Source organism: Sinocyclocheilus anshuiensis, unplaced genomic scaffold, assembly GCF_001515605.1.
Source record: "Sinocyclocheilus anshuiensis isolate Anshui unplaced genomic scaffold, SAMN03320099.WGS_v1.1 scaffold513, whole genome shotgun sequence".
Taxonomy (NCBI): Eukaryota; Metazoa; Chordata; class Actinopteri; order Cypriniformes; family Cyprinidae; genus Sinocyclocheilus; species Sinocyclocheilus anshuiensis.
The window spans coordinates 744129-765947 of record NW_015537972.1 but is presented as its reverse complement, the minus strand read 5'-3'; the positions used below and the strand labels follow the sequence as shown (position 1 = coordinate 765947).

The 21819-nt window shown below is 34.9% G+C and overlaps 1 protein-coding gene across 1 annotated transcript in view; it reads left to right on the top strand.

Annotated features, from left to right (window-relative positions):
- The window catches only part of LOC107670431 (teneurin-4-like), a 232390-nt gene that overhangs the window by 56003 nt on the left and 154568 nt on the right, over positions 1 to 21819 (top strand). Inside the window, 2 exon segments of the mRNA XM_016463037.1 lie at positions 4123 to 4409; positions 8912 to 9184. Of these exon segments, the coding sequence (XP_016318523.1) occupies positions 4187 to 4409; positions 8912 to 9184 (496 nt within the window). The 5' untranslated portion in view covers positions 4123 to 4186.

Genomic DNA, 21819 nt, shown 5'->3' with positions numbered 1-21819 from the left:
GTTCAAACATTTCCCCAAAAAAAAAAAAAAAAAGCAAATTGATCAATGAATGAGTTCAGAGAACTTGGCCACGGGCTAATAAGGTGGAATATTGATTTATGATTGTGTAGCCCCGCCTACTGCTCCACATAACTGCATATTAAACATAAAATATGTTTTGATTTGCTGTTGTTTTGCCACATTGTTCTGCATTTTCACTTACAGTGTGCATCTGATCAGAACACATACATTTACTGTACACTACCATCAGTAAGATTAATACTTTAATTCAGAAAGGACACATTAAATTGATCAAAAGTGACAGTAAAAAGATTATTACAATTATAAAATATATATTACAAAATATGTATATTTTTAATAGATGCTTTTGTGCGTTTTATTCATCAAAGAAATGATTCTTAAGCAATAAATTATATTTTAAAATATATTTATTATTAAAAATAAAAAAATTAATTGTTTAATTGTGATGAAATAAATGTAGCCTTGATGTCTTTCAGAAACATGAATACATTAAGGCAAAAATACAAAAAAAAGTATGGGGTCATTTTTTTTTTTTACAGTACAGTGTACAGTACACTGTAAAAAAAATTCAGTAAAATTTACGGTAAAAAAACGGCAGCTGTGGTTGCCGGAATTTTACCGTACAAAAAAACGGTAGCAAAGTTTTAGTTTTTACGGTTTTAACTTAAATTTACAGTTAAATACCGTAATTTCATTAACTGATAAAATGTTATTATATACCAACCTATTGAAGTACTAAAATCTGTTTTGTACCTTTGTAATACACTGATAACCACCAAATGCAGATGGTGATGAGAAAGTCACATGATGAACCAAAGCCTATCACAAGCAGCCTTTAAATAATAACATATATAGAAGGTGCACAGTATCATTCACACAAACACCAAACACCATCATGGTAACACATATGAAACTGAAATAATGCAATAAACATTCATTTAACAACATTAGGTGTAACACACAACGCTAATATACAAAACTGATAAGAAAAAAAACTAAAAAGAAACAGTTATTTCAACAAAAAAACATAAAATTTGAAATGTAACGCAGGGAATTCTGGGAATGTCAATTTACGGTTATTCACTGTAAATTATACGGTCTTTTTCACTTCCAAATACGGTATACTACCGTAAAATTAATGTCCAATACATGTAATGTCGAATACAGTTTTTCACCGTATATAGTAGGGGAATTTACCGTTAACCATTTAACAGGTTTTTACTGTAGCATTTTTACAGTCTTTTACCGTTAAATTCACGGTCATTTTTTACAGTGTAGATAACTGTAAATGTAACAAAAAAGTAATATGCAGTTCTATGATTCATCTCTTATATATATATTTTGTCCTTTAAACATTCTGAGCAGCAGTTCAGCAAATCCAAGGACTGAAATTGGACTTTTTGTTAACTTTTTTTAGTCATATCTTGTTTTTTTTGCCCACCACAGGGCTCTAGGGATTAGAAAGGAGTCGACATCTCTGACTTTTATTCTTCTTTTTTTCTTCCAGATTATTCATACAGCTTAACACACTATCATAGAAAAACACACAGAGAGCAAAAATAGTTTGCTCTTGAAGTTCTTCACAGAGAGACGTCAATCAAACGCATCTTCCCTTTCACAGATATATATTTGCACTAGACATCAGCTGTCAAAGCTGTTGCTTTGCTGAAAAGACGGAAAGCGTTCCCATGGCCCCAAAGGTACACCCTTGTACACGCGAGACCTCGGATATTCAGGAGCGCAGCATATTGCGCAGAATCTCCACACTACGTGGTGATTTTCTTTGAACCGAGGCTTTTGGAAATTAAGACAATGCACTTTAACAAAAGCTCCTCGAGTGCTGACATAAAGGCTCTTTTGTCTCTGTATGAATTAGCATAAGCTAGAAGACTCTTTCTAAATGCTAACAAATTTGTAACCTAAAAGCAAATGGTTTGGAGATTCCGGCCCGGCAGCTGAAGTGCTCTTGCGGGTCTTTAGGAGAAAAGCAGTTTTTGTCCACAGCGGAGGTCGATGGAGCAGAGGTCTCCAAGTCATTAATCACGGCCATCTTTTCAGCTGCCAGTCCATACAAAAGGTGACCCCCGACTCCACAGGGCTTGGCAATAAAGAGGCTGTTTAAGGGAGGGTTAGATATAGTTTACTGTGGATTATTGCGGGAGTGCCACACATTTATATTACAGTGGTCTTAAAGAGCTTATCTGCTGGGAAATGCTGAGAGTGAGTCCACCATATTGTCCCACTCGTACTGTTGGGTTTTTTTTGCTTTAAGAGGATCTAGAACCAAATTCCATTATGATTAAGCCTTCTATTTTTGATTCGTTGGTTGACTTGTGATTCTGTTTTTTTTTACCAGCTTAGCTAATGAAAACCATCCTGTCTAGACATAAAAGATGTTTTAAAATGAAAATACAGTGTAAATATTTCATTCAATTCATCGTTATAGCATTATCTATACATGTATTAATTAACTGAAATAATATACCATATTTATTAACATTTTTTTCAGTACTACATTACTTGAATGCCAGTTGCTGTAATGTGAAAAATAATTTTAATTCTATGGTACATATAGCCCAGCATTTTAAAATAATTGAATTATTTTATATCAGAATACATTGGTGAGTACTTGCATTTCTACTTAACAATTATATTTTGCCATAAGAAATTCTAACCTGTTTTTTTTTTTTACTATTATGTTTAATTTTGTTTGTTCGTTTAATTGTTAAATTATTGTCATTACTATTATGTATTTTCTCCTATAGTTGGCATTACTGTAATCTCAATGTCATTACTGTAATGTGAAAAAAATCATTCTCAGATTTTTTTTTTTAAATAAAATTGAAGTATTTGATTCAATTCATCATTATAACATGATCTATACTCATACTATAAATTTAATACAACAAATAAAACAAATTACCATGGTAAGTACTTTACAAATATAGTTTAAAATTTAAGCAATATAGCATTGTTTTTCTTCATATTTCAAAATGAGTTGTTGATTTTTTTACTTATAGTCATAGTAAATAGTCATAACAATAATGTCACAATGCAGAAAATAGGCTGCATTTTCTTTGTTCAAAGTATATATATTGTTTTCATTTTGAGGTGAAATGTGACCCATGAAATGTGACAATTTCTGAAAGATTATTTTTTTTTATTGTTTATACTATTTTAACACAACATTGCACACTCCATCAGCAGATGCAGTGGATGCATGAAATGCTGGTCTAAAATGTCTGAAGACTGCACGGCCTGCGGTTTAATCCATTACAGATAGTAAACCTTGTATCGTCAGAAACAAGTCCAGGAAATTAAATGAATCAAGCAGGGGAACCTCACTATCTTAAGAGAGCCTGAGAGGAAACAATGACCCAACCTCTAATCAACTTCATAAATCCATGTCGACATGTTTAAGACCTCCTCCGCTGCTCCAGTTCTGTGCGATATCCTGTCTGTGGAAAATCAGGGGACCTATAAATTGATGTCAGGTGGCGTGATCCTGCAGTGGCACGGTGCGCCTACACCAATATATTTCTCTCCACACGGCCATTTAGTTTTTACACTGTGCTACAAAGTGTCATTTAGTTACAGAGATGCATGCATTATTGCGTACAAGCTTGCATTGTGACGGTCTAATGTTTCTCACAATGCTGTTTGCTTTGTAATGAGGATTTTAGGATGAGGCTGGAATATTAATGAGGCAGACGATAATGCATCATATCATTTAATTCCCATGTGAATGTCTTTGTTCCATAGAATGCAAAAGGTCCTATAGTCCGACTCCTTTAGGGTCTTGTCATAGGAATAAATAATATTTTAAAATATATTAAAATACAAAAGAGTTATTTTAAATTGTAATGATATTTCACATTACTTCTGTTTTTTTAGTGTACTTTTGATCAAATAAATGCAGCCTTGTTTTGTTTATGTTCAAAAACATATACAAAACATATTACCAATCCCAAATTTTTAACAGTAGTTAAATTTTAAATTTAAATTTTAATCTTAGGTTTAGCTGTGAAAAAACAAAACAAAAACAAAGCAATAATCATGGTAAACCAAGTCCTTTTTTCCCCTATCTGTGTCTTCTTGCAGAATCGTACGGACTGAACTGGCTTCTTTCCCTCCCTTTGATGTTGAGAAAAGAGACAAGGTTGCCATGGAAGTGAAAGAACGCAGACCCTACCGCTCTCTGACCTCCAGGCGGGACACGGAGCGCCGGTACACCAGCTCCTCAGCTGACAGCGAGGATGGCAAGCTCAACCCCAAGTCCTACAGCTCCAGCGAAACCCTCAAAGCTTTTGAGCAGGACTCCAGATTGGCCTATGGCAGCCGGGTCAAAGACGTGGTGCACCATGAAGCTGATGAGTTCAGCAGGCAAGGTGAGCGGGACAAGATTTCACATGTCGGATCTTATTTATAAAACAAGTGCATTTTAAACCAGTAATGTGTAATTTCTGTGCTGCCGAATGCATTTCAAATTCGAGAATTTTCTGATTTTAGTTGTTTTTTTTCTGACTTGGGTAGAATTGTGCTCAAGTCTGCGTGGGTTATGGTTTTGCATGGACCCCAGTATGGTTTGCATTGCCGTGAAAGCAATCTGGCCTAATTTGCAGAAGTGAACCGTTATTGATGACATTATAATTTGCCTATTAAAGTATAATGCATTTCTGATTGCTGCATGTCTCAACAGAATTTACCTTCGGCCAGCAGCCTGCATTTTTCATATCTGTTATATAGCAGACAGACACTAAATCCATTCTGTGCATGAAAAGACTCACCCTCATATCATTCCAAACTAAATGCTATTCTGAGGAACACTAATGCATAATTATGTTCATGCTGCTCTTTTACATACAACAATTATTGGCAACCAGGGGCTTTCAAACTCCCAAAAAAGTACCTTATTATTATTATTATTATTATTATTATTATTATTATTATTTGTTTATGTTTGCAATTTTTCAGATTTTACAGTATAATAGTGTTACTATAGTATATATAATTATTTAATATATTTTCATTGATTTCATTGATTTGCATTTTTCAAATTAAAATATAAATATTTTGATACATAATAATTAGTAATAATAATAATAATAATAATAATAATAATATTATTATTAGTAGTAGTAGTAGTAGTATTAGTATGATTATTATTGTTATTAATGTGTAGTCATATTTAATGGGTTCCATAAAAACAACAGTGCAAATGTAGACTGAGACAACTGAAGTAAGGAGTTGAGTCATCCATCCTTGTTCTAAAATTGAATATAAATTGACATTAAAGCTGATATTTTTCAAATTTGCCTCCAGACCCCCCTAGGGGACTCGAATCACATTTTTCCACCTCTGATGAGTTTGCATCCCTAGAGTAAAAAGTGAAGCGAACAATCTTTTGTTTGGATTTAAAATTTGTGTCTTGACAAACAGATATTAGGCATTAGAGCTTAAATTTGGGTCGTGAGTGCCTAATATTGCACCTTATTTGACTGCTGCTTAAAAAAATAAAGTGTAAAAAGTGAGATTATAAAATAAACCAAGAAAATATGAAAGATTTTTCAGCATGATGATTCTCCTAAATGAAGTGTATTAAAACGTTTGATGGCAAGAATGCAATTAAATTGTAATCATCCCTGATACCTGTGTGCTTATTAGTTTCTTTTGAAGTGTGGAACGCTGCACCCTTGATCATTTAACTTGCCTACTTCATATTAAAGCACACATCTATTACATGTACTTGTTAACATGAGACAAACTATCATATGCTTTGGGGGAGCTCATCTCACAGACTCGAGATCCGCAGCACATCTTTCAGATACACTCGAGAGACTGATTGCATTCGAGCAATTAAGAGACACTGCCTGTGACGATTTGATCCGTCGCTAATATATTCCAGCCGTTCTGAAAAAGCAGTATCTAAAACCGGAGCGATAAAAGGAAAGCCGAATGCGGTGTTGTAGTTTTGCCATTAGCGTGCTGGGACTTTAATGAGAGGGGGGTGCCTTGAATGCTGATTCGCTGATGTCTTTTATGACCTTCTAATGTTTCCAGTTGATGGTGACCTGGAAAAATATCCACTTCCCCTCCATGAATACTAAATGCATTGTTGCTCTCAGCCACGCTAACTATTATTGCGCTCGCTCTCAGGCATAAATCTATAATTTGCCGTTAGCTTCATCTAAACGGCTTCCTCTTTCTCGTACCTTTGGCCTTCACCAGACACGAGAGCACTCTGAATGTGATGTTTACTGAGGTTTTGCACACTCAAGTGGGTTTGAGTGCTCCATTTTGAAAATAAAGTTCTCGTTAGGATTTCCAAGTTGATTAAATGTTGGCTAGTTTCATATATTGCATATTCTTTGTCAATTTGGAGTCATATACTGTATGAGAGCAGGTGCTCTGTTAAAGATGTTCTGTAATAAATAAATAATAATGTGTTTCAAAACCTAGTGAGCTGCCTACCTAGACAGTGTTTTAAGGTGTTATAGGTTCACATTTTAGCGCAAAGGCTGTTCTTAATGATAGGTGACACAGTAAAAGGGTTAGTTCACCCAAAAATTCTGTCATTAATTACTCACCCTCATGTCATTCCAAAGCCGTAAGACCTTTATTCATCTTCAGAACACAAGTTAAGATATTTTTGATGAAATCTGAGAGCTCTCTGACCCTGCGTAGACAGCAATGCAACTGCAATGTTGACAAATAGCAACTGCTATTTTACCGATTTCCTTGCTACGTTTCTGGATCTGGGAACGTTGCAGTTGCATTACTGTCTACGAAGGGTCAGAGAGCTCTCAGATTTGATCAAACATATCTTAATTTGTGTTCCGAAAATGATTGAAGGTCTTACGGGTTTGGAAGGACATGAGGGTGAGTAATTAATGACAGAATTTTCCTTTTTGGGTGAACTAACCCTTTAAGCCCAAAATGTACTTCGTTTTCATGCCAATGCTTAGTGTACATGTATAACCGAACACATGGCTCTTCATAGTTTTTTATAGGGTGTGCGAGCACGAATGGTCGACACATGCATACTAGAACATTTCATCCTTGTTCATCTTTGTAGTTGTGTAATTGCTCGCCATTGCGGTGTATGTTTGTTGTTATGTTTCTGATAGTTTGTTGTTGTTGTTCCGTCTGCACCATTTCTTCTTTTTAAAGTGTGAAACAATGGCCTTGCCCAATGTCGCCACTAGGGGTGGAACGGTTCAACTTACTTTCGGTTCGGTTTGTATCACGGTTTTAGGGTCACAGTTTCTGTACGGTTCGGTATGTGCTATGTTTAGGGAAAAACTATACTGTCAAATAAAAATAAAGAAAATAAGAATAATCTAACTACAAGCAACAGCACAAATAAATACAATAGAGTAAAGATACAAATAAAATAAACAGTGATTTTCAGGTTTTTTTTAGGTAAAAAGGTCTAACATTAGTTTTTATGTACAGAAATTGAATAAAGTAATGAAATGTAAAACAGCTTTGCCTGTATAAATTAAAGATTAATCTTTATTAAAGTTACAAAACCTATTCAATCAAGAGCAGTGAGTGATTTATTTGTTGTTGCTGTTTGATTAATATTAAGAAAGTGCTGTCACTTTAAGACACTGTATGTACATTATATAGGATATATAGCTGCTATAGCCGTTATATAGCTGCAATAGGATACTTACCAAGACGGACATTTTGACATACTTTTTGTGTGAATTTATCCATTTAAACAGTACTTCAGAGAGAGCTTAATATTTGTGCGCGTTCTGAGGCGCGGGTTTGCACGCTTCGGATGAGCGCACGCACAAATCTTCTCACTGCGTGCACGAGCTCGTGTCCTCTGGATCTTAAATGTTTAAACTGGCAAAGTTTACATGAGTTTAGTTTAAACACAGATATCAACGTGTGCTGTTCAGGTCTCACCTGTATGCGCACACTATCAGCACCCGGGTGATGATGGAATAAATGACTGCTCATATTCCAGCATATGGCATTCGCATTGAACAAGAGTGAAGGGTTTGTCCACTTTTTTTTTCATCGCTGTTGTTCTAATGTACTAGGAAGCCAGAATGCGCGTCCATCAACAGAAACATACATTAGCCGAACCCTGTTTGTTTTACGTGTTATTTATAGCAAACCATATTACAGATACGTTGTCAGATTTAAGTTGAACCGCGGTCCTAGTGCCGGATGGTTCGATTTATTTCCGCGAACCTTTCCATCCCTAGTCGCCACCTTGTGGATCAACTGATTAGTGCAAAAAATATGTAGGTGCATGGTTAGAACGATCTGGCTTTGCATATACTATGCTGATAATGAATTTTACTTCACATGCATTTTACGCACACCCTAGCATACAAAAAAAAAAAAAACATCAAAAAATGTATATTTTCAGATTTATGCTGCCCTCAAAAATACTCTAAAGGTTGCGGCGCCGAAAATTCACATAACCAACTTGAACCTGTTAAGTGCGTGGAATTTTTTTTCACCCTCACATGAAATTCCTGTTCGAGTGGATTTCGATATATATATATATATAATGAATAAAAAAAAAAAAATCTATCACTAAGATATTTGTTTGTTACATAATTTTGTGTATCAAGATGCTACCATTAAATCACATAAAGTTATTCCATATAAATTAATAAATAAATAATTAATTTATATAAATGATAGAATTTCTGTCATCGCTTAATCTCGGAGCTTATGATATTTTTTATTTTTTTCTAGAAAGGTTTTTGCGTTATTGTAAAAGAAAAAAAAAATATATATGTGAAATGAGATGGAGAAAATAAATGGGATTTTTCTTCCAGACCCCTACTGTTGCAGTCTGTTCTTGTATGAATAACACAGATTGTATTTTCTGTCATTGTGTCCTTGTGTGTTGTATCAGGGACGGACTTCTCTCTCAGAGACATGGCTTTTGGAGATGCGGTGCCGCCCCATATGGCAGCATATAGGACAGAAATGGGCCTTCCTCACCGCGACTACTCGATGAGCGTGGGATCAGACGCTGACACAGAAACGGATGGCATCATGTCCCCTGAGCACGCCGTCCGACTCTGGGGCCGTAGCAACACCAAATCCGGCCGCAGCTCCTGCCTTTCCAGCAGAGCCAACTCCAACCTCACCCTTACTGACACCGAGCATGAAAATACAGAAAACGGTGAGTTCGAATGTCTGTATGCTCTCTTCACAGTTCGGCTCAGAGCAATATTACGGCACCAGGCACAAAGGGACGTCTCCAGTTTAGCACCACGTCAGTTCAGATTGAATGTGTGATGCCCCTTTTATATGGAAATCAAGTGTGGTTTGGAGAGGCGGATTTTGTGATGTTCTAGTTTGGTTGTTGAAAAAAAAAATCTCATGAATGCTGATTTATGGAAATAAGCGATGTAATACTATGATAATTCGAGTTCTGTGTTTTCTGTTTATCACTAACCTCCAAGTGCTATACAGAACTTTAAGAGTGATGGTATTTTTCCATCCCTTCATATTCAGCTCAAACCATGTCAGCATTAGAAGCAAAAGCATTGTTATAAATGATTCTTATTCTTTCTTTCTTTCTTTCTTTGGCTTTTTTTATTTAAATGCTTTCAGACATTTTTTAGATTAAAAAAAGCATATTGCATATTGCAACAAGCATATTGAAGCGTATGTACTTTCTGTTAGGCCATGTCTTTGACACTTCTAATATTTTTCTTTTCATTATCTGGTGACCTTTCTTATACAAATTTGGATTTAATTCAATACTCCATTATATTTGCAGATGGATTAAGCACAATATTTCTGCGGTGAATAGAGATTAATTTATTATTAATACAGTGATTATAGTATGATGCATGAAAGTCATTTTGATTGACCAGTGCCAAACTATGATCCTGTCTGTTACAGTATGCAATAAGCTACGTGAAACCATGTTTTACAGTGTTTTTACCACATTCTTGAGCACAGAGTCAGATCTAAAAAAAACCCCCATAAACATAGCAAATTGTAACACTTGTTTATTTTTTATGTATTTTTTTATTTTCATAAATTGTTTATGATAATAAACATAATAACCAGTACTTTTCTGAAATTATGTAGTTCAGTGATGAATTATCCATATGTAACTGCAATCAAATTAATGCATTTTGCATTTTTCAGTAATAATCTCCAAGGCATGTCTATGCGGCAGAGCTAGTAGAGGTCAGATGCTTTCTGATGAGATTAGTGGCTCAAACAGAGCAGGCAGCCATCCTGGATCCATCCTCCTCAAGCTCAGTGCTTCCAAATGGTCCCCAAGGGCCCAATGAGTGTCTTTGCTTGCATAGAAGGTCACATTGTACTGAGACAGTGTCACAGTAAAACTTGTCAAGAGCAGGGCCTGATTACGCTAGAGGAACCGCTCCAAGAACTGCAGGAATGTATGGGAAATCTCAGCATGAAATATTGAGTCTGTTATAAAGTAAGAACTTCCTATTGGGAATGCAAATATTAGTTGTAGAATTAGTTGTTTATTTCATGTGTTAAGGATTTAAACATTTATTAAACCAGGATACACATCTCTTAAATTTGAATAATACAATTAACCTTTTGAAAAATTGCAGTTAAGTGATATTTCATGAATGGCCTTTGAGTTGTTCTGACTAGCAGACAACTCAAAAAAAAAAAAATAAAAAAATAAAAAAATAATCAGTATGTAGCCACTTTTTTAACAGAAAGTCAGTAAACTTGTAGGACGTTTTTTAGTTTTTTGGTGTATATTAAATATTTGCTAACTATATATTTTATTTTATTTATTTATTTATTTTTATTTTTTATTTTTTTTATTTTAAGCATCACTGCTGCTATTACTCATAGTCAGTATTACATTTTGGCACATAAATTTTCCTGTTCACGAAAGATATCTCAAATCATGTGGTTTGAGGAGACGCTTGCTTTTACTTTTCTACGCAATTTGATATTCGTATTTTGCTTGGAAGATGATAAAGTGGACAAAAAAAATAAAAAATCCCATATCTAGAGACCAGAGTATCATTGACAATTGGGCTCTTTTGACCACCTGGCAACGTTTTTTGTTGTCTGGACCTAAACCATTTTGTGGATATCCTCCTCTGTATCTATATCACAAGCCTTGACTTTTGAGAGCGAAATGTGATCTTTCTGCGAGGTTTCTTAGCATTTAAAGTCTTGAGTTTGGCACTCTTTATATCTGCAGCCTAGTTAAGCCTTAATCACGCTCTCGTTTACAATGTACCTTATGCATATTCACTGCCAAACTCTGGTAGTGCCTCTAACAGCCTTTAGAAATCACACATCAAGGGCCCGACAGCGAAACACTAATTGCCTTTTGCTCCACAGTCTCCCTGAAAGCCTACAAATAGTCTGTTTTGCACTGAAGACTGCGTCATTTTAGCTATTAGATTCTTATTTAAAATGACAGAGGTGTTCTTTTGTGCTGCATCGCATTTTATGCATAGACATCAGTGATGGACTTAAAAAGAAAATGGAATATGTCTGTCTGAACATCGTGAAACGCTGAGGTGAGGCTAACCCAAATGTGCGTTAAACTGGATTTGATGACTGTGAAAAAGAAAACGCCCTCCGTGTATATCTTTATTCGCAGCTTTACGCGTCTGTGACTGTTGTAAAGCAGGCATAATTCAAAATTGCTTTTTGTTTTGTTCATTCAAGCAGCAACTCTTTTTTGAGCTCATGTTTAATAATGTGCACTTTAAAGGACAAGCTAACTGAAACCTATTGAGTTATCCAACCTACTTGTGTTTTATATCGTTATATTGAGACTAACACAAATTGAAATGTACATTTTTAGGTTTTTTTGTGATGCAAGTTATTTTTGTATTATTTGGAATTCTTTTTTCTATATATATTTTTAGTTTTCTTTTTAATTTTTAGTAGTTTTTGCTATGTGCTTTTGTCATTTTATTAGTTTTAAAAATTTTTTATTGAGCTTTAATTTATTTTTAGTTTTGGCAATTGTAGTACTTTCATCATTATTTTAATTAAGAAAACCCATTTTCAATAGTGTAATAACAGCGCTGGTAATATTATGGTATTTGAATATTGTAATTATTCACTATCAAAGTACCCGTCACAATACTTTTATGCAAGTGAAAGAAAAACACACATTTCTTCTGTTTTCTACTGATCCTTGCACCAACTGGGAAAGCAAAGCCATTGTAATGCATTAGATCACATTGAGATTAAAGTAAATAAATAATGCTTTTTTAATGTTTAATTTATTTCACGTTGCCGTTGCTTTTAGAGCTCATTGGATTAAAAATATCAGAGGAGCATCTTGGTACATAAAGAGAATTTCAGAATCACTCATTTAGCAATTAGCCTTCATTTTCCGCTGTTAACATTCAAACTGGTGTTGTTTATCTCGCCAACGGTACATTCATTAGATATAGCATAATCCATTATCATGTAGCATGGATCTTAGGCAAATAGATTGTGAATTGTGTGTGTGTCTGTGTGTGTTTGTGCAACCTGCTTATACTGACCCTCATGTCTAAGCAGATTTAATGGTCAGACCCATTGCCGAGTCATTTTGATTGGGCATAGGCTGATCTTTTAGCAGCAAGCTGAACCTATTCTAGACATAAGGGCTGCTCAGGGCAACGTGCAAACTGTGTCAGAGCCCACAGACCCTTCACTGGCTGAGCTTTATGGGTATTTGCGAGTGCTACAAGCAATGGACCTCACTGGAAATTTAGTTAGTTCAGCCAAAACATGCCCTTATGTCATACCAAGCCTGTAATACTTACTTTTTAGCATAGAACACAAAAAGAGATATTTTGAAGAATGTGCTAGTCGCCCTTTTCCGCACAATTACACTGAATGGGCCTAGAGCTTTTAAGATTTAAAAAAAGGTTACAAAAACACCGGTAAGCAGTCTCACTTTTGTCTATCTGTGAACAATTCATGTTCAGTGTGTGTGATTCGGTTAGGCATGGGCGACAGGGAAAGCTGAGTTTGCATTGATCAGCAGGATATTTTCAGCTACAGCCACATCACATGGTAACATAATAACGCGCTATTCAAAGGTCGGGTCATTAGTGTAAATCGAACGCAAATAAATGGACGCTCACCAGCTCAAAATGGCTGTGATAGTCATATCTAAATTTGTTTACAATCTAGGGCTCATCTTAATGACATACTTAATCGATTTCTTCATTGGCGTGTTTTTGAAGGTGATGGGGTGGCATAGTGGTTAAATATCTATGATAGAAATCTGAAAGTTAAGGGTTCAACTACCGGAAAGGGTGGTTCGATTAAAGTGGAAATTTCTGGGACTTGATACCTCGCCGTTAACCTTTCTCTGTGTTCTTCTTGTTTTAATATATCATATTCTGTTTTGGGTATGAAAAGACTTCTAAAAGACCACAACAATTAGGACAGGATGGTATAGTAAAAGTTATTATTATAATCAATTAATTATTATTATTGTGGTTAGTAGTAGTAGTAGTATTCACCTCTCATAATTATAATGATAACATTTTTTTAATATTTTTAAAATAATATTTATTTCATTTTGCTTATATTATCAAGTTTTAAACATTATTTTTTTTATATAGCCTATTGGATTTTCACATCTTACAAAAGTCTGAGGCTGGAGGTAAAATGATAAATGTATATATAAACAGCATTTGTTAGTTTTAATGAAAATCAGCTTTTTTTTTGACGAAGTCCATTGATGAAACTCCCTTTTACACTATCATTGAAAATAATATTTATTTGTGTGGAAACTGTGATGCTTTTTTAAAAAATAATTCTTTGATAGTTTAAACAGCATTTATTTGAAATAGAAATAGTTTGCAGCATTTTAATTGTTTTTAGTGTCACTTTTAATCAATTTAATGCATTCTTCCTGAATAAAAATATTCATGTCTGGAAAAAAAAAACGTACTGACCCTACTAAGCTGTCATAAAATGTCACCTGCTCAGTTTCTTCCTGCATTGACATTAAAGACCAACATATCTTGTCTTTTGAGACCCCTCACCATTATGTAAAAAATTTCAGGATAATGAAGGTTTTAAAAAAAAAAGACACAAAATGTTCTCTGAAGTGAAAAATTAATGACGACATGGTTTTCTTAGAGGCAGTAAAAAAAAATTTTAAATGCATGATTAAGCTGGTGCCATCCATCAGAATTTTTCCCTTGGAGCTATATAACTGATAATGTTCTCATGTGATTGCAAGTTAATGCCTGTTATGGGGGCTCGACACGCATGTTGAGCAATTGGGAAATAGAAGCTGAACCCTGGGAGTGGTGGATTAGCGTTTCCACCTTTGTTTCTTGCATTACGTGACTTCTTGCGGTTGTTTGTATAGGCTAAATTGACAGTTTCCTGCAGAATTATGCATGTAGAGACCGTCTCTGTTGTGCTTTGAAAACGGCGGTGTGAACTTGAAGGGCGAGAAGGATCAGAAGATCCGAAAAGAAGTTTGATGTACGCACACGGCACAATCTACAATTGCTCTCCCTTATTTTTGTTTGAAGCGAGGAAGCTATAATTGGTTAATTTGACTGAAACTGCCTCTGCGTTGGTTCTTTGTAGAGCCTGTATAAGATGTCACTTCTGAGGTTTAGTACTCGCTGGAAACTTTGAACTGCTTTTGAACTGCTGAAAGATTGAGGTTAAGAGGGACTCATGGGGAGTGATCAGTGTTGCTGTAATTGGGGATGTTGACAATGAGACAAATGTGCTACTATAGAGCCTCACTGTAACTTTAAGCTCAGCAGACAAGCAGTTAGACAAAGTTACTTCTGTATCCTCATAGCATATGAGTTTTGGACTTTAGTTTTGGGCGTTTAATGATAAAATCTGTCTCATTTCGAAAAAATATGCTCCGCTTCAATCTGGCTAATAGTGTGAATGCTGCTCCATTGGGCATCTGTCACAGACTTGATAATTACGGTTTGCACAGTGTGGCTGGTTGGCAAAAAGGGGGATTTATTGTTCATCTTGGGTGTATTTTTTTATGTTTTGTTATAAATTAGACTGGTGTCATGGTGATATTGACCTAGGAAGAATATGACTGGGCCCACCAAGAAAGTGATAGTGTTACCATAGTGTTTAAAAAAAAAAAAACATGTATCAATTCAATACTATGGTATTCTATAATTTATTTTGGAGTACTGAGTAAATTATCTTTTTTTGTGAAAATACTGTTGTATTAGCAAGGAATGTACAGAACAATGGCATTTAAAAGTAGACTGTTAACCTCATGGAAAAATACCAGGAAAAAAACTGGATTGTCAAGTAGTAGTCATCCTAAAATCCCCTTCAAAACCAGCAAAACAGACAAGGTGATCTCCTTAGGCTGGTTTAAGCTGTGTTTTAACAGGTCTGGTTTATATCAGACAATCAGATATTAATGAAATGAATACAATACATAACTCATGTTTTGCAAAACTCCCAAAGTGAAATTCAAAGTCCATTGAGTGGCGCTAGATGCATTTTCAGTTTTATTCGAAATATATAAATGTTAATCTGGCAAATTTCTTTAAGTATATCATTAAATGAAATATCTGGTGAGTGGCACAAAAAGGTTAAAGGGGTAGTTCACCCAAAAATGAAAATGCTGTAATGAATTACTCACCCTCATGTCGTTTCAAACCCATAAGACCTCCGTTCATCTTCTGAACATAAATGAAGATATTTTTGATGGAATCTGACGAGAATACTTTTTGTGCGCAAAAAAAACAAAAACAAAAAAAACATTTTGCCATTTTGGAGAATATCCGCTGGACGGAAACGTATGCTGTTCGTATGCTGTTCTGTGTCAGCTGCGTCACGCCGGATCTGTTTCCTACATTGTTGTGATTTGATCTGAACGGAACCAGAGTATCCGTGTGACACATGGTTATTTGGTTGATGGTTATTTTTTTTTCTTTTGCGCACAAAAAGTATTCTCGTAGCTTTGTATAATTGCGGATGAACCACTGACGTCACATGGATTATTTTACAGATCTCCTTGCTACGTTTCTGGACTTGGGAACATTTCAGTTGTATTGCTGTCTATGCAGGGTCAGACAGCTCTCAGATTCCATCAAAAATATCTTAATTTGTGTTCAGAAGATGAACGGAGGTCTTATGGGTATGAAACGACATGAGGGTGAGTAATTAATGACAGAATTTTCATTTTTGGGTGAACTAACCCTTTAATGCTTGATTGTTTGAAAATAACATACTGTAGTTAAACGTTATCAATTGTGTTAACAAGTGCAAACGTGCGATTAAAACACATTTGCTGAAGCAACCATGCCATTTTAACTTGCTTCTATAAGTTAAGCTCTTTTATCGAGTGTTGTGACTCATATTTCAAGGTGCAATGCTGTACCAGGTGAGCTACCCAGCAAGTTTACTATGTAAGGAAAGCAATACATATGTTGCTGGGTATGTGATGCAAACATCAAAATGTGTTAGTTTACAAATGTATTAGTTTAAAAAATCATACATAATGGTACAAATCATACATTATAGTGTTTTGAGGTCATACTGTTGTACAAGGAAAAGAAAAAAAAAGTTTTTATTATACAATAATCTGCATCGGATTTGTATTTACAGGTATGTTTTTGAAGTTTTGCAAAAATGTAGGTAGATGCATGTTTTCTTTTTTTTCAGTGAGCCTAGTAAGAAGTTTTAGACATGCTAACGTGCTAACAGTTAGCTTACAGTTGATTATCCTACACTGTAAAAAAAAATCGGTGACATTTACGGTAAAATACCGGCAGCTGTGGTTGCCAGAACTTCACCGTAAAAAATATGGTAGCAACATTTTAGGTTTTACAGACTTAACTTAAATTCACAATAAAATACCGTATTTCATTAACTGATGTAATGTTAATAAACCAACATATCGAAGTGTTAATATCTGTTTTGAACCATTGTAATGCACTGATAACCACCAAAAACTGGTGGTGATGAGAAAGTTACATGATGAAGCAAAGCTCATCACAAACAGCTTTTCTACGAGCTGAGGAGGGCAATACTTATATATAGAAGGTGCACAGTCTCATTCACATAAACACTAAACACCATCATGGTGACACACATGATACTGAAATAATGCAATAAACATTAATTTAACAACATTATATGTAAGATTAACCCCTAATGTACACAACCGATAAGAAAAAACTAAGAAGAAACATGTTATTTCAACAAAAAAAACATCAAATATGAAATGTCATGCAGTGAATTCTGGGAGTGTCAATTTACGTTTTTTCACTGTAAATTATACAATGACTTTTTCTTTTTCACTTCCAAAAACCGTATTTTTAACAGTATTTTAATGTAAAATTACATTAAATGTAATTACATTTATTCACCGAATATAGTATAGAAACTTACTGTTAACCAGTTAACAGGTTTTTACTGTAGCATTTTTACAGTCCTTTACTGTTAAAATCACAATCATTTTTTATAGTGTATCAATGTGACAAACTCATGTTCACAACCAAAAGGAAATGGACAGACCAATTGCTGAGTAATTTACTCACCCCCTTGGATTCAAATGGCTTTCACTTGCATCCTAATTTAACTAAAAATTATGATCTGTGAGTCATTTCTTGTGACCACTCAGTTTGGTTAAATTAAAGGTGCATCACCGTTCCTGCGACCCCAAGGGAAGCACAAGCAGGCTTCATATTTGATATCTCCTTCACCTCACTTGTCTTTTGAACCATTTCCCCTGAGCACTGCCGCCATATTATCAACCCACAAAGTGAAGTTAAATCAGACTGCTATTAGATGAGATATTTCCTCCCTTACAGGAGGGGTTCAGAAAGGCATATGGTGTACAATGGTGTGAGATAGCAGCCACAGAGATATGAGGTTACAGAACCTGACCTTGAGCAGTGAGCAGACAAAAAACAGGCTTTAAATGCTAAGAAAAACCTATTATAAGATCTTGAATTATAGTATTATCCTTATTTTAAATATAATGTAACTATGTCAGTGTTGTTATCATTAACTAAAACTGTTTTGTTAATTTAAATAAAACGAATAAAAATTACAAAAGCACAAAACAAAATTACTTAACCTAAAATTAAAATAAAAAATGAATATATAAAAAGAAAAGCTAAATAGAAAATATGAATAAATAATGCTAAAATAACACTGGCCATGTTAACCTTGCTGAGGTTGAACATGAAATTGTTTTGTGCAATACTGATATCACCGCTTATGCTGTTTAAATAGTCTAATAATTTTTTTTCCAGTAAAGCAATTAGCATGCTAACACTTTTATGTAGTATAGTGCAAAAAACAGACAACGAAAGTGAGAATATTTATTGGAACCCAAACAAAATAAGGTGTTTGCAAACTCTTGGCCGTGACTTCGTGAGCGTTATGTCAGGTGTGAATGTGACTCGTAACAAATTGCATGTTATTTTTTGCACTTAAGAGCTGATTTGCTGTTGCAGCTGAAATATTAATGTGTGTTTCATGGTATGGCAAAGAGTTTGCACTCTCACTTGATATCATGCTGATTTTAGTCCTGACCTTTTCTTTTAATAACAGCTAAGGATCTTTTGTGGAAATGCAAACTTAATTTTTTCTTTCTCTTTCGATATGTATTACTTGTTAGTAGTTAATACCATTGCTCATACCAAGATAAGGGATTTGAACAAGGCGTTTAATCTAGTGTTTCTAGCCTTTTTTTAATTTGGAGGCCCCTAGCAGTCCAACACAATATTCAAAGGCCCCCTTTATAGTATTAACAGAACTGTAATATTAATTAAAATATATTTTTAACAGAAACTGGGAGTGCCAATATAGCTAAATCAAATACACACATTTGTGATTCCATAACTTTCAAGAACTGCATGTTCTAAAAACAAAACATAAGCCTTGAAGTACCATGGTATTTAAATGATGTACTAAACAACATATTTTCAAAGTTGACAATTCAGCATGAAAGGCCAGAGAAAAAATACAACATGTAGTGGTTTGCTGCTTTTAGTTTTAGTTGGTTTGTCAAATAGTATCCCAGCATAGCTAACTGATAAGTTTCCAAAACTCCCTCAAAAACCGTAAAACACACAAGCTAATATACTTAGGCCTGTTTAAGCTGTGTTTTTTAATAGGTCTGGTTTAGATAAGACAATCTCCCAAGCCAAAACTCCATAGTAGTTACACAGCAACATGCTACAAACTAAAAAAAAAAACTAAAAAAATATATATATTTATTTATTTATTTTAATTTTTTTTGCTGGTTTGTGCCAGTTTATGCCGTCTAAGCTTGTCATTCATCTCGGCCAAGCTGTTATTCAGTTGGTTTAGCTTGTGGGACAGCTGGGCTCTTAGCCTGACCAGCTTGAAAAGTTCTCAAAACCATTCTAAAACCAGTAAACAGACCAGTCTGGCCACATTGGGAGACCAGCTAGGATTTTTGCAAAATTTTTTTCAACAGGGACTTACAACTCCTTACCATCATTAGTAGGAGGCTATTTTTACACAACAAGCACCACTCCACCAATTTCTTCAGAAAATATAACAATCACGTTTATTTTTACACATTAGGACTGCAGCTGCATTTTGCTTTGAGCAATATGTTATCAACATCTTTCTTGTTTGAGGTGCATGTTTTGTTGCTTTGAATTAAATGGCATTGCAGCTATCACATCAAAGCACACTGTTATGAACACATCTGTTTGTAGTAATCATTGTTATAATTAACTGCAAAACATTTCCTCTTTCATGTAGCCATTGACATCTTTAATAATAAAAAAAGGTTGTTTGTATGCATAAACTTTATATGCGTTTTTGTTTTCTGCTGATTCCCGAGTTGCCTGTTGACAAGTGTTAAAAAGTGGTCATGCTTGCGTGAGAGTGCAAACATTACTTCAAAGCAGACACCAGTGCCGGGGACTTTCAATTCGATTAATCACACTTGTGGTTCCTTTTTAATGTTTCTATTTATTTGTTTACTCCTTTTGGCTGCGGCTTTTCCTCAGATGGTGGATTAGCAGAGTTAGTGCTGCCTCATTTGATAGCTCATTCTGAGACTCTAAAGACCCTGGTGGACAATGCAGGCCTGTTATCTGCTGTGCTCCATAAGCGTTAGGTTTTGACGGCACAGACACCTCTCACTAACATTCGATCAGAGCCCAGAGAGCTTCCTGAATACTGGGACACACTACTGCCGCTGCCGCTAATCACAAACCACAGCAGTTTGCTGAATCATAAAGCCAAAATGCCACATTCTCTTACATTAGCCTAATGCTTTTTTATTGCTAGTAGGTAAATAATCCATTGGTATGCGTGCATATGCGTGTTATGTGTCTTTATATACAGCAGTTAGTCTTGCAGTTTGTTAGTTTTTCACCGAATTGGGTCCGTGTGGACAGATCCAAATATCTTGGATTGATATTAGATGTCGTGCCGTTGAAGAATCGTGTGAATATGAAGCAATTTTCCATCTTTTTTCCCCCCACCTTCAGCTAAAAATCTGTTTAATGGGTTTCTGCCTTTCACAATGACAGACATTTCTTATTTATTATGCATGCTCAAATGACTGTAATTAACGCTTATCTGACTGACATCAAAATGTGTGTCATCGACCCTCGTACGTAAAAATATGATATGAAGTATGAGTCAGACCCAAGAGTGAAATAATAGATATGGAAAAATGCATAAAAGCCACAAGCAATAAAGTGTAATGGGGTTTATTTTATCATACTACATCACATTTTGGTTTCCCAGCTTAGCTAGAGTTATTAAACAGGCTTTGCCTTAAGCATCACTGTGGCTTTAACTAGAGACAATAGTGTTTCATTACTGCACACAATTGAAAACAAGCCAGAAATTGCATTACATGACACTCTAATTTCAATCAAATTAATTGCATTTCTTCTATGATATTAGGCTTGGCATTTCGTTTTGGCTTGTTTGGCTGAAAGAGCACATTATACATATATATGATGCAGTTCAATCCAGTTAAATTTATTCTGTACCGCTTATTGTACATGCACACCATCCCAAAACCCCAGTGAGCAAGTTAAATAAGACAGTGACGAAGCAAAAGTCCTTAAGATAGCAAGCAGAGAAGGAGGATTAAACCTTGGGAGGAACTAAAAGGAAATCCATCCTCTTGTTAAGCAAGTTTTTGGAAATATTTCTGGGTTATTTCTAGCCATATGATTATTAACAAAATCTATAAGAAGGGTATAAAATCTAAACTAGGCGTACCATCATCTTTGTTTTGATTTAGATGATTATAGTTTTAAATATTTAATTATTTATATGTATTAATGTTTTTATGAATTTCACATTTTATGATTTAAAGTATTGATCTGGAAAAAAAAGGCATTTGGAAAAATTATAAAAATAATAAAGAAATCCCAAACTTTTTCTTCCGAGACTTAGTTTAAATTTAATCTTCATAAAAAAATAAAAATAAAAAAAAACAGGCTCAAATGTCCACACTTGAAACTTGAGAAGTACTAATGCTTCAAACTATCTTCTGCCATTAAGTCTAGATTCTAGAAGGAAAATGTAGCAATTATCCGCTCCAGGAAAAAAATAAATACAGAGTTCTGGCATGAAACTCTAGATGGCGCAGTCCGATAGGTCTAACTCAATCTGACCTAATGACATCATCACATGGCACAGCTGATTGGTTCTCTCCTGTATCGGTAGCCAATGAGCTCGCTGCTCAACATTCAAATACATGACTAAGGCTTGCCGTAGCAGTTGAAGCTTGCTTCAGAAACCCTCCACCTTCCCCAGCTCCACCTGTATAGATCTGCTACGAGGTGATTCATGTATGCTATATGGGGGTTA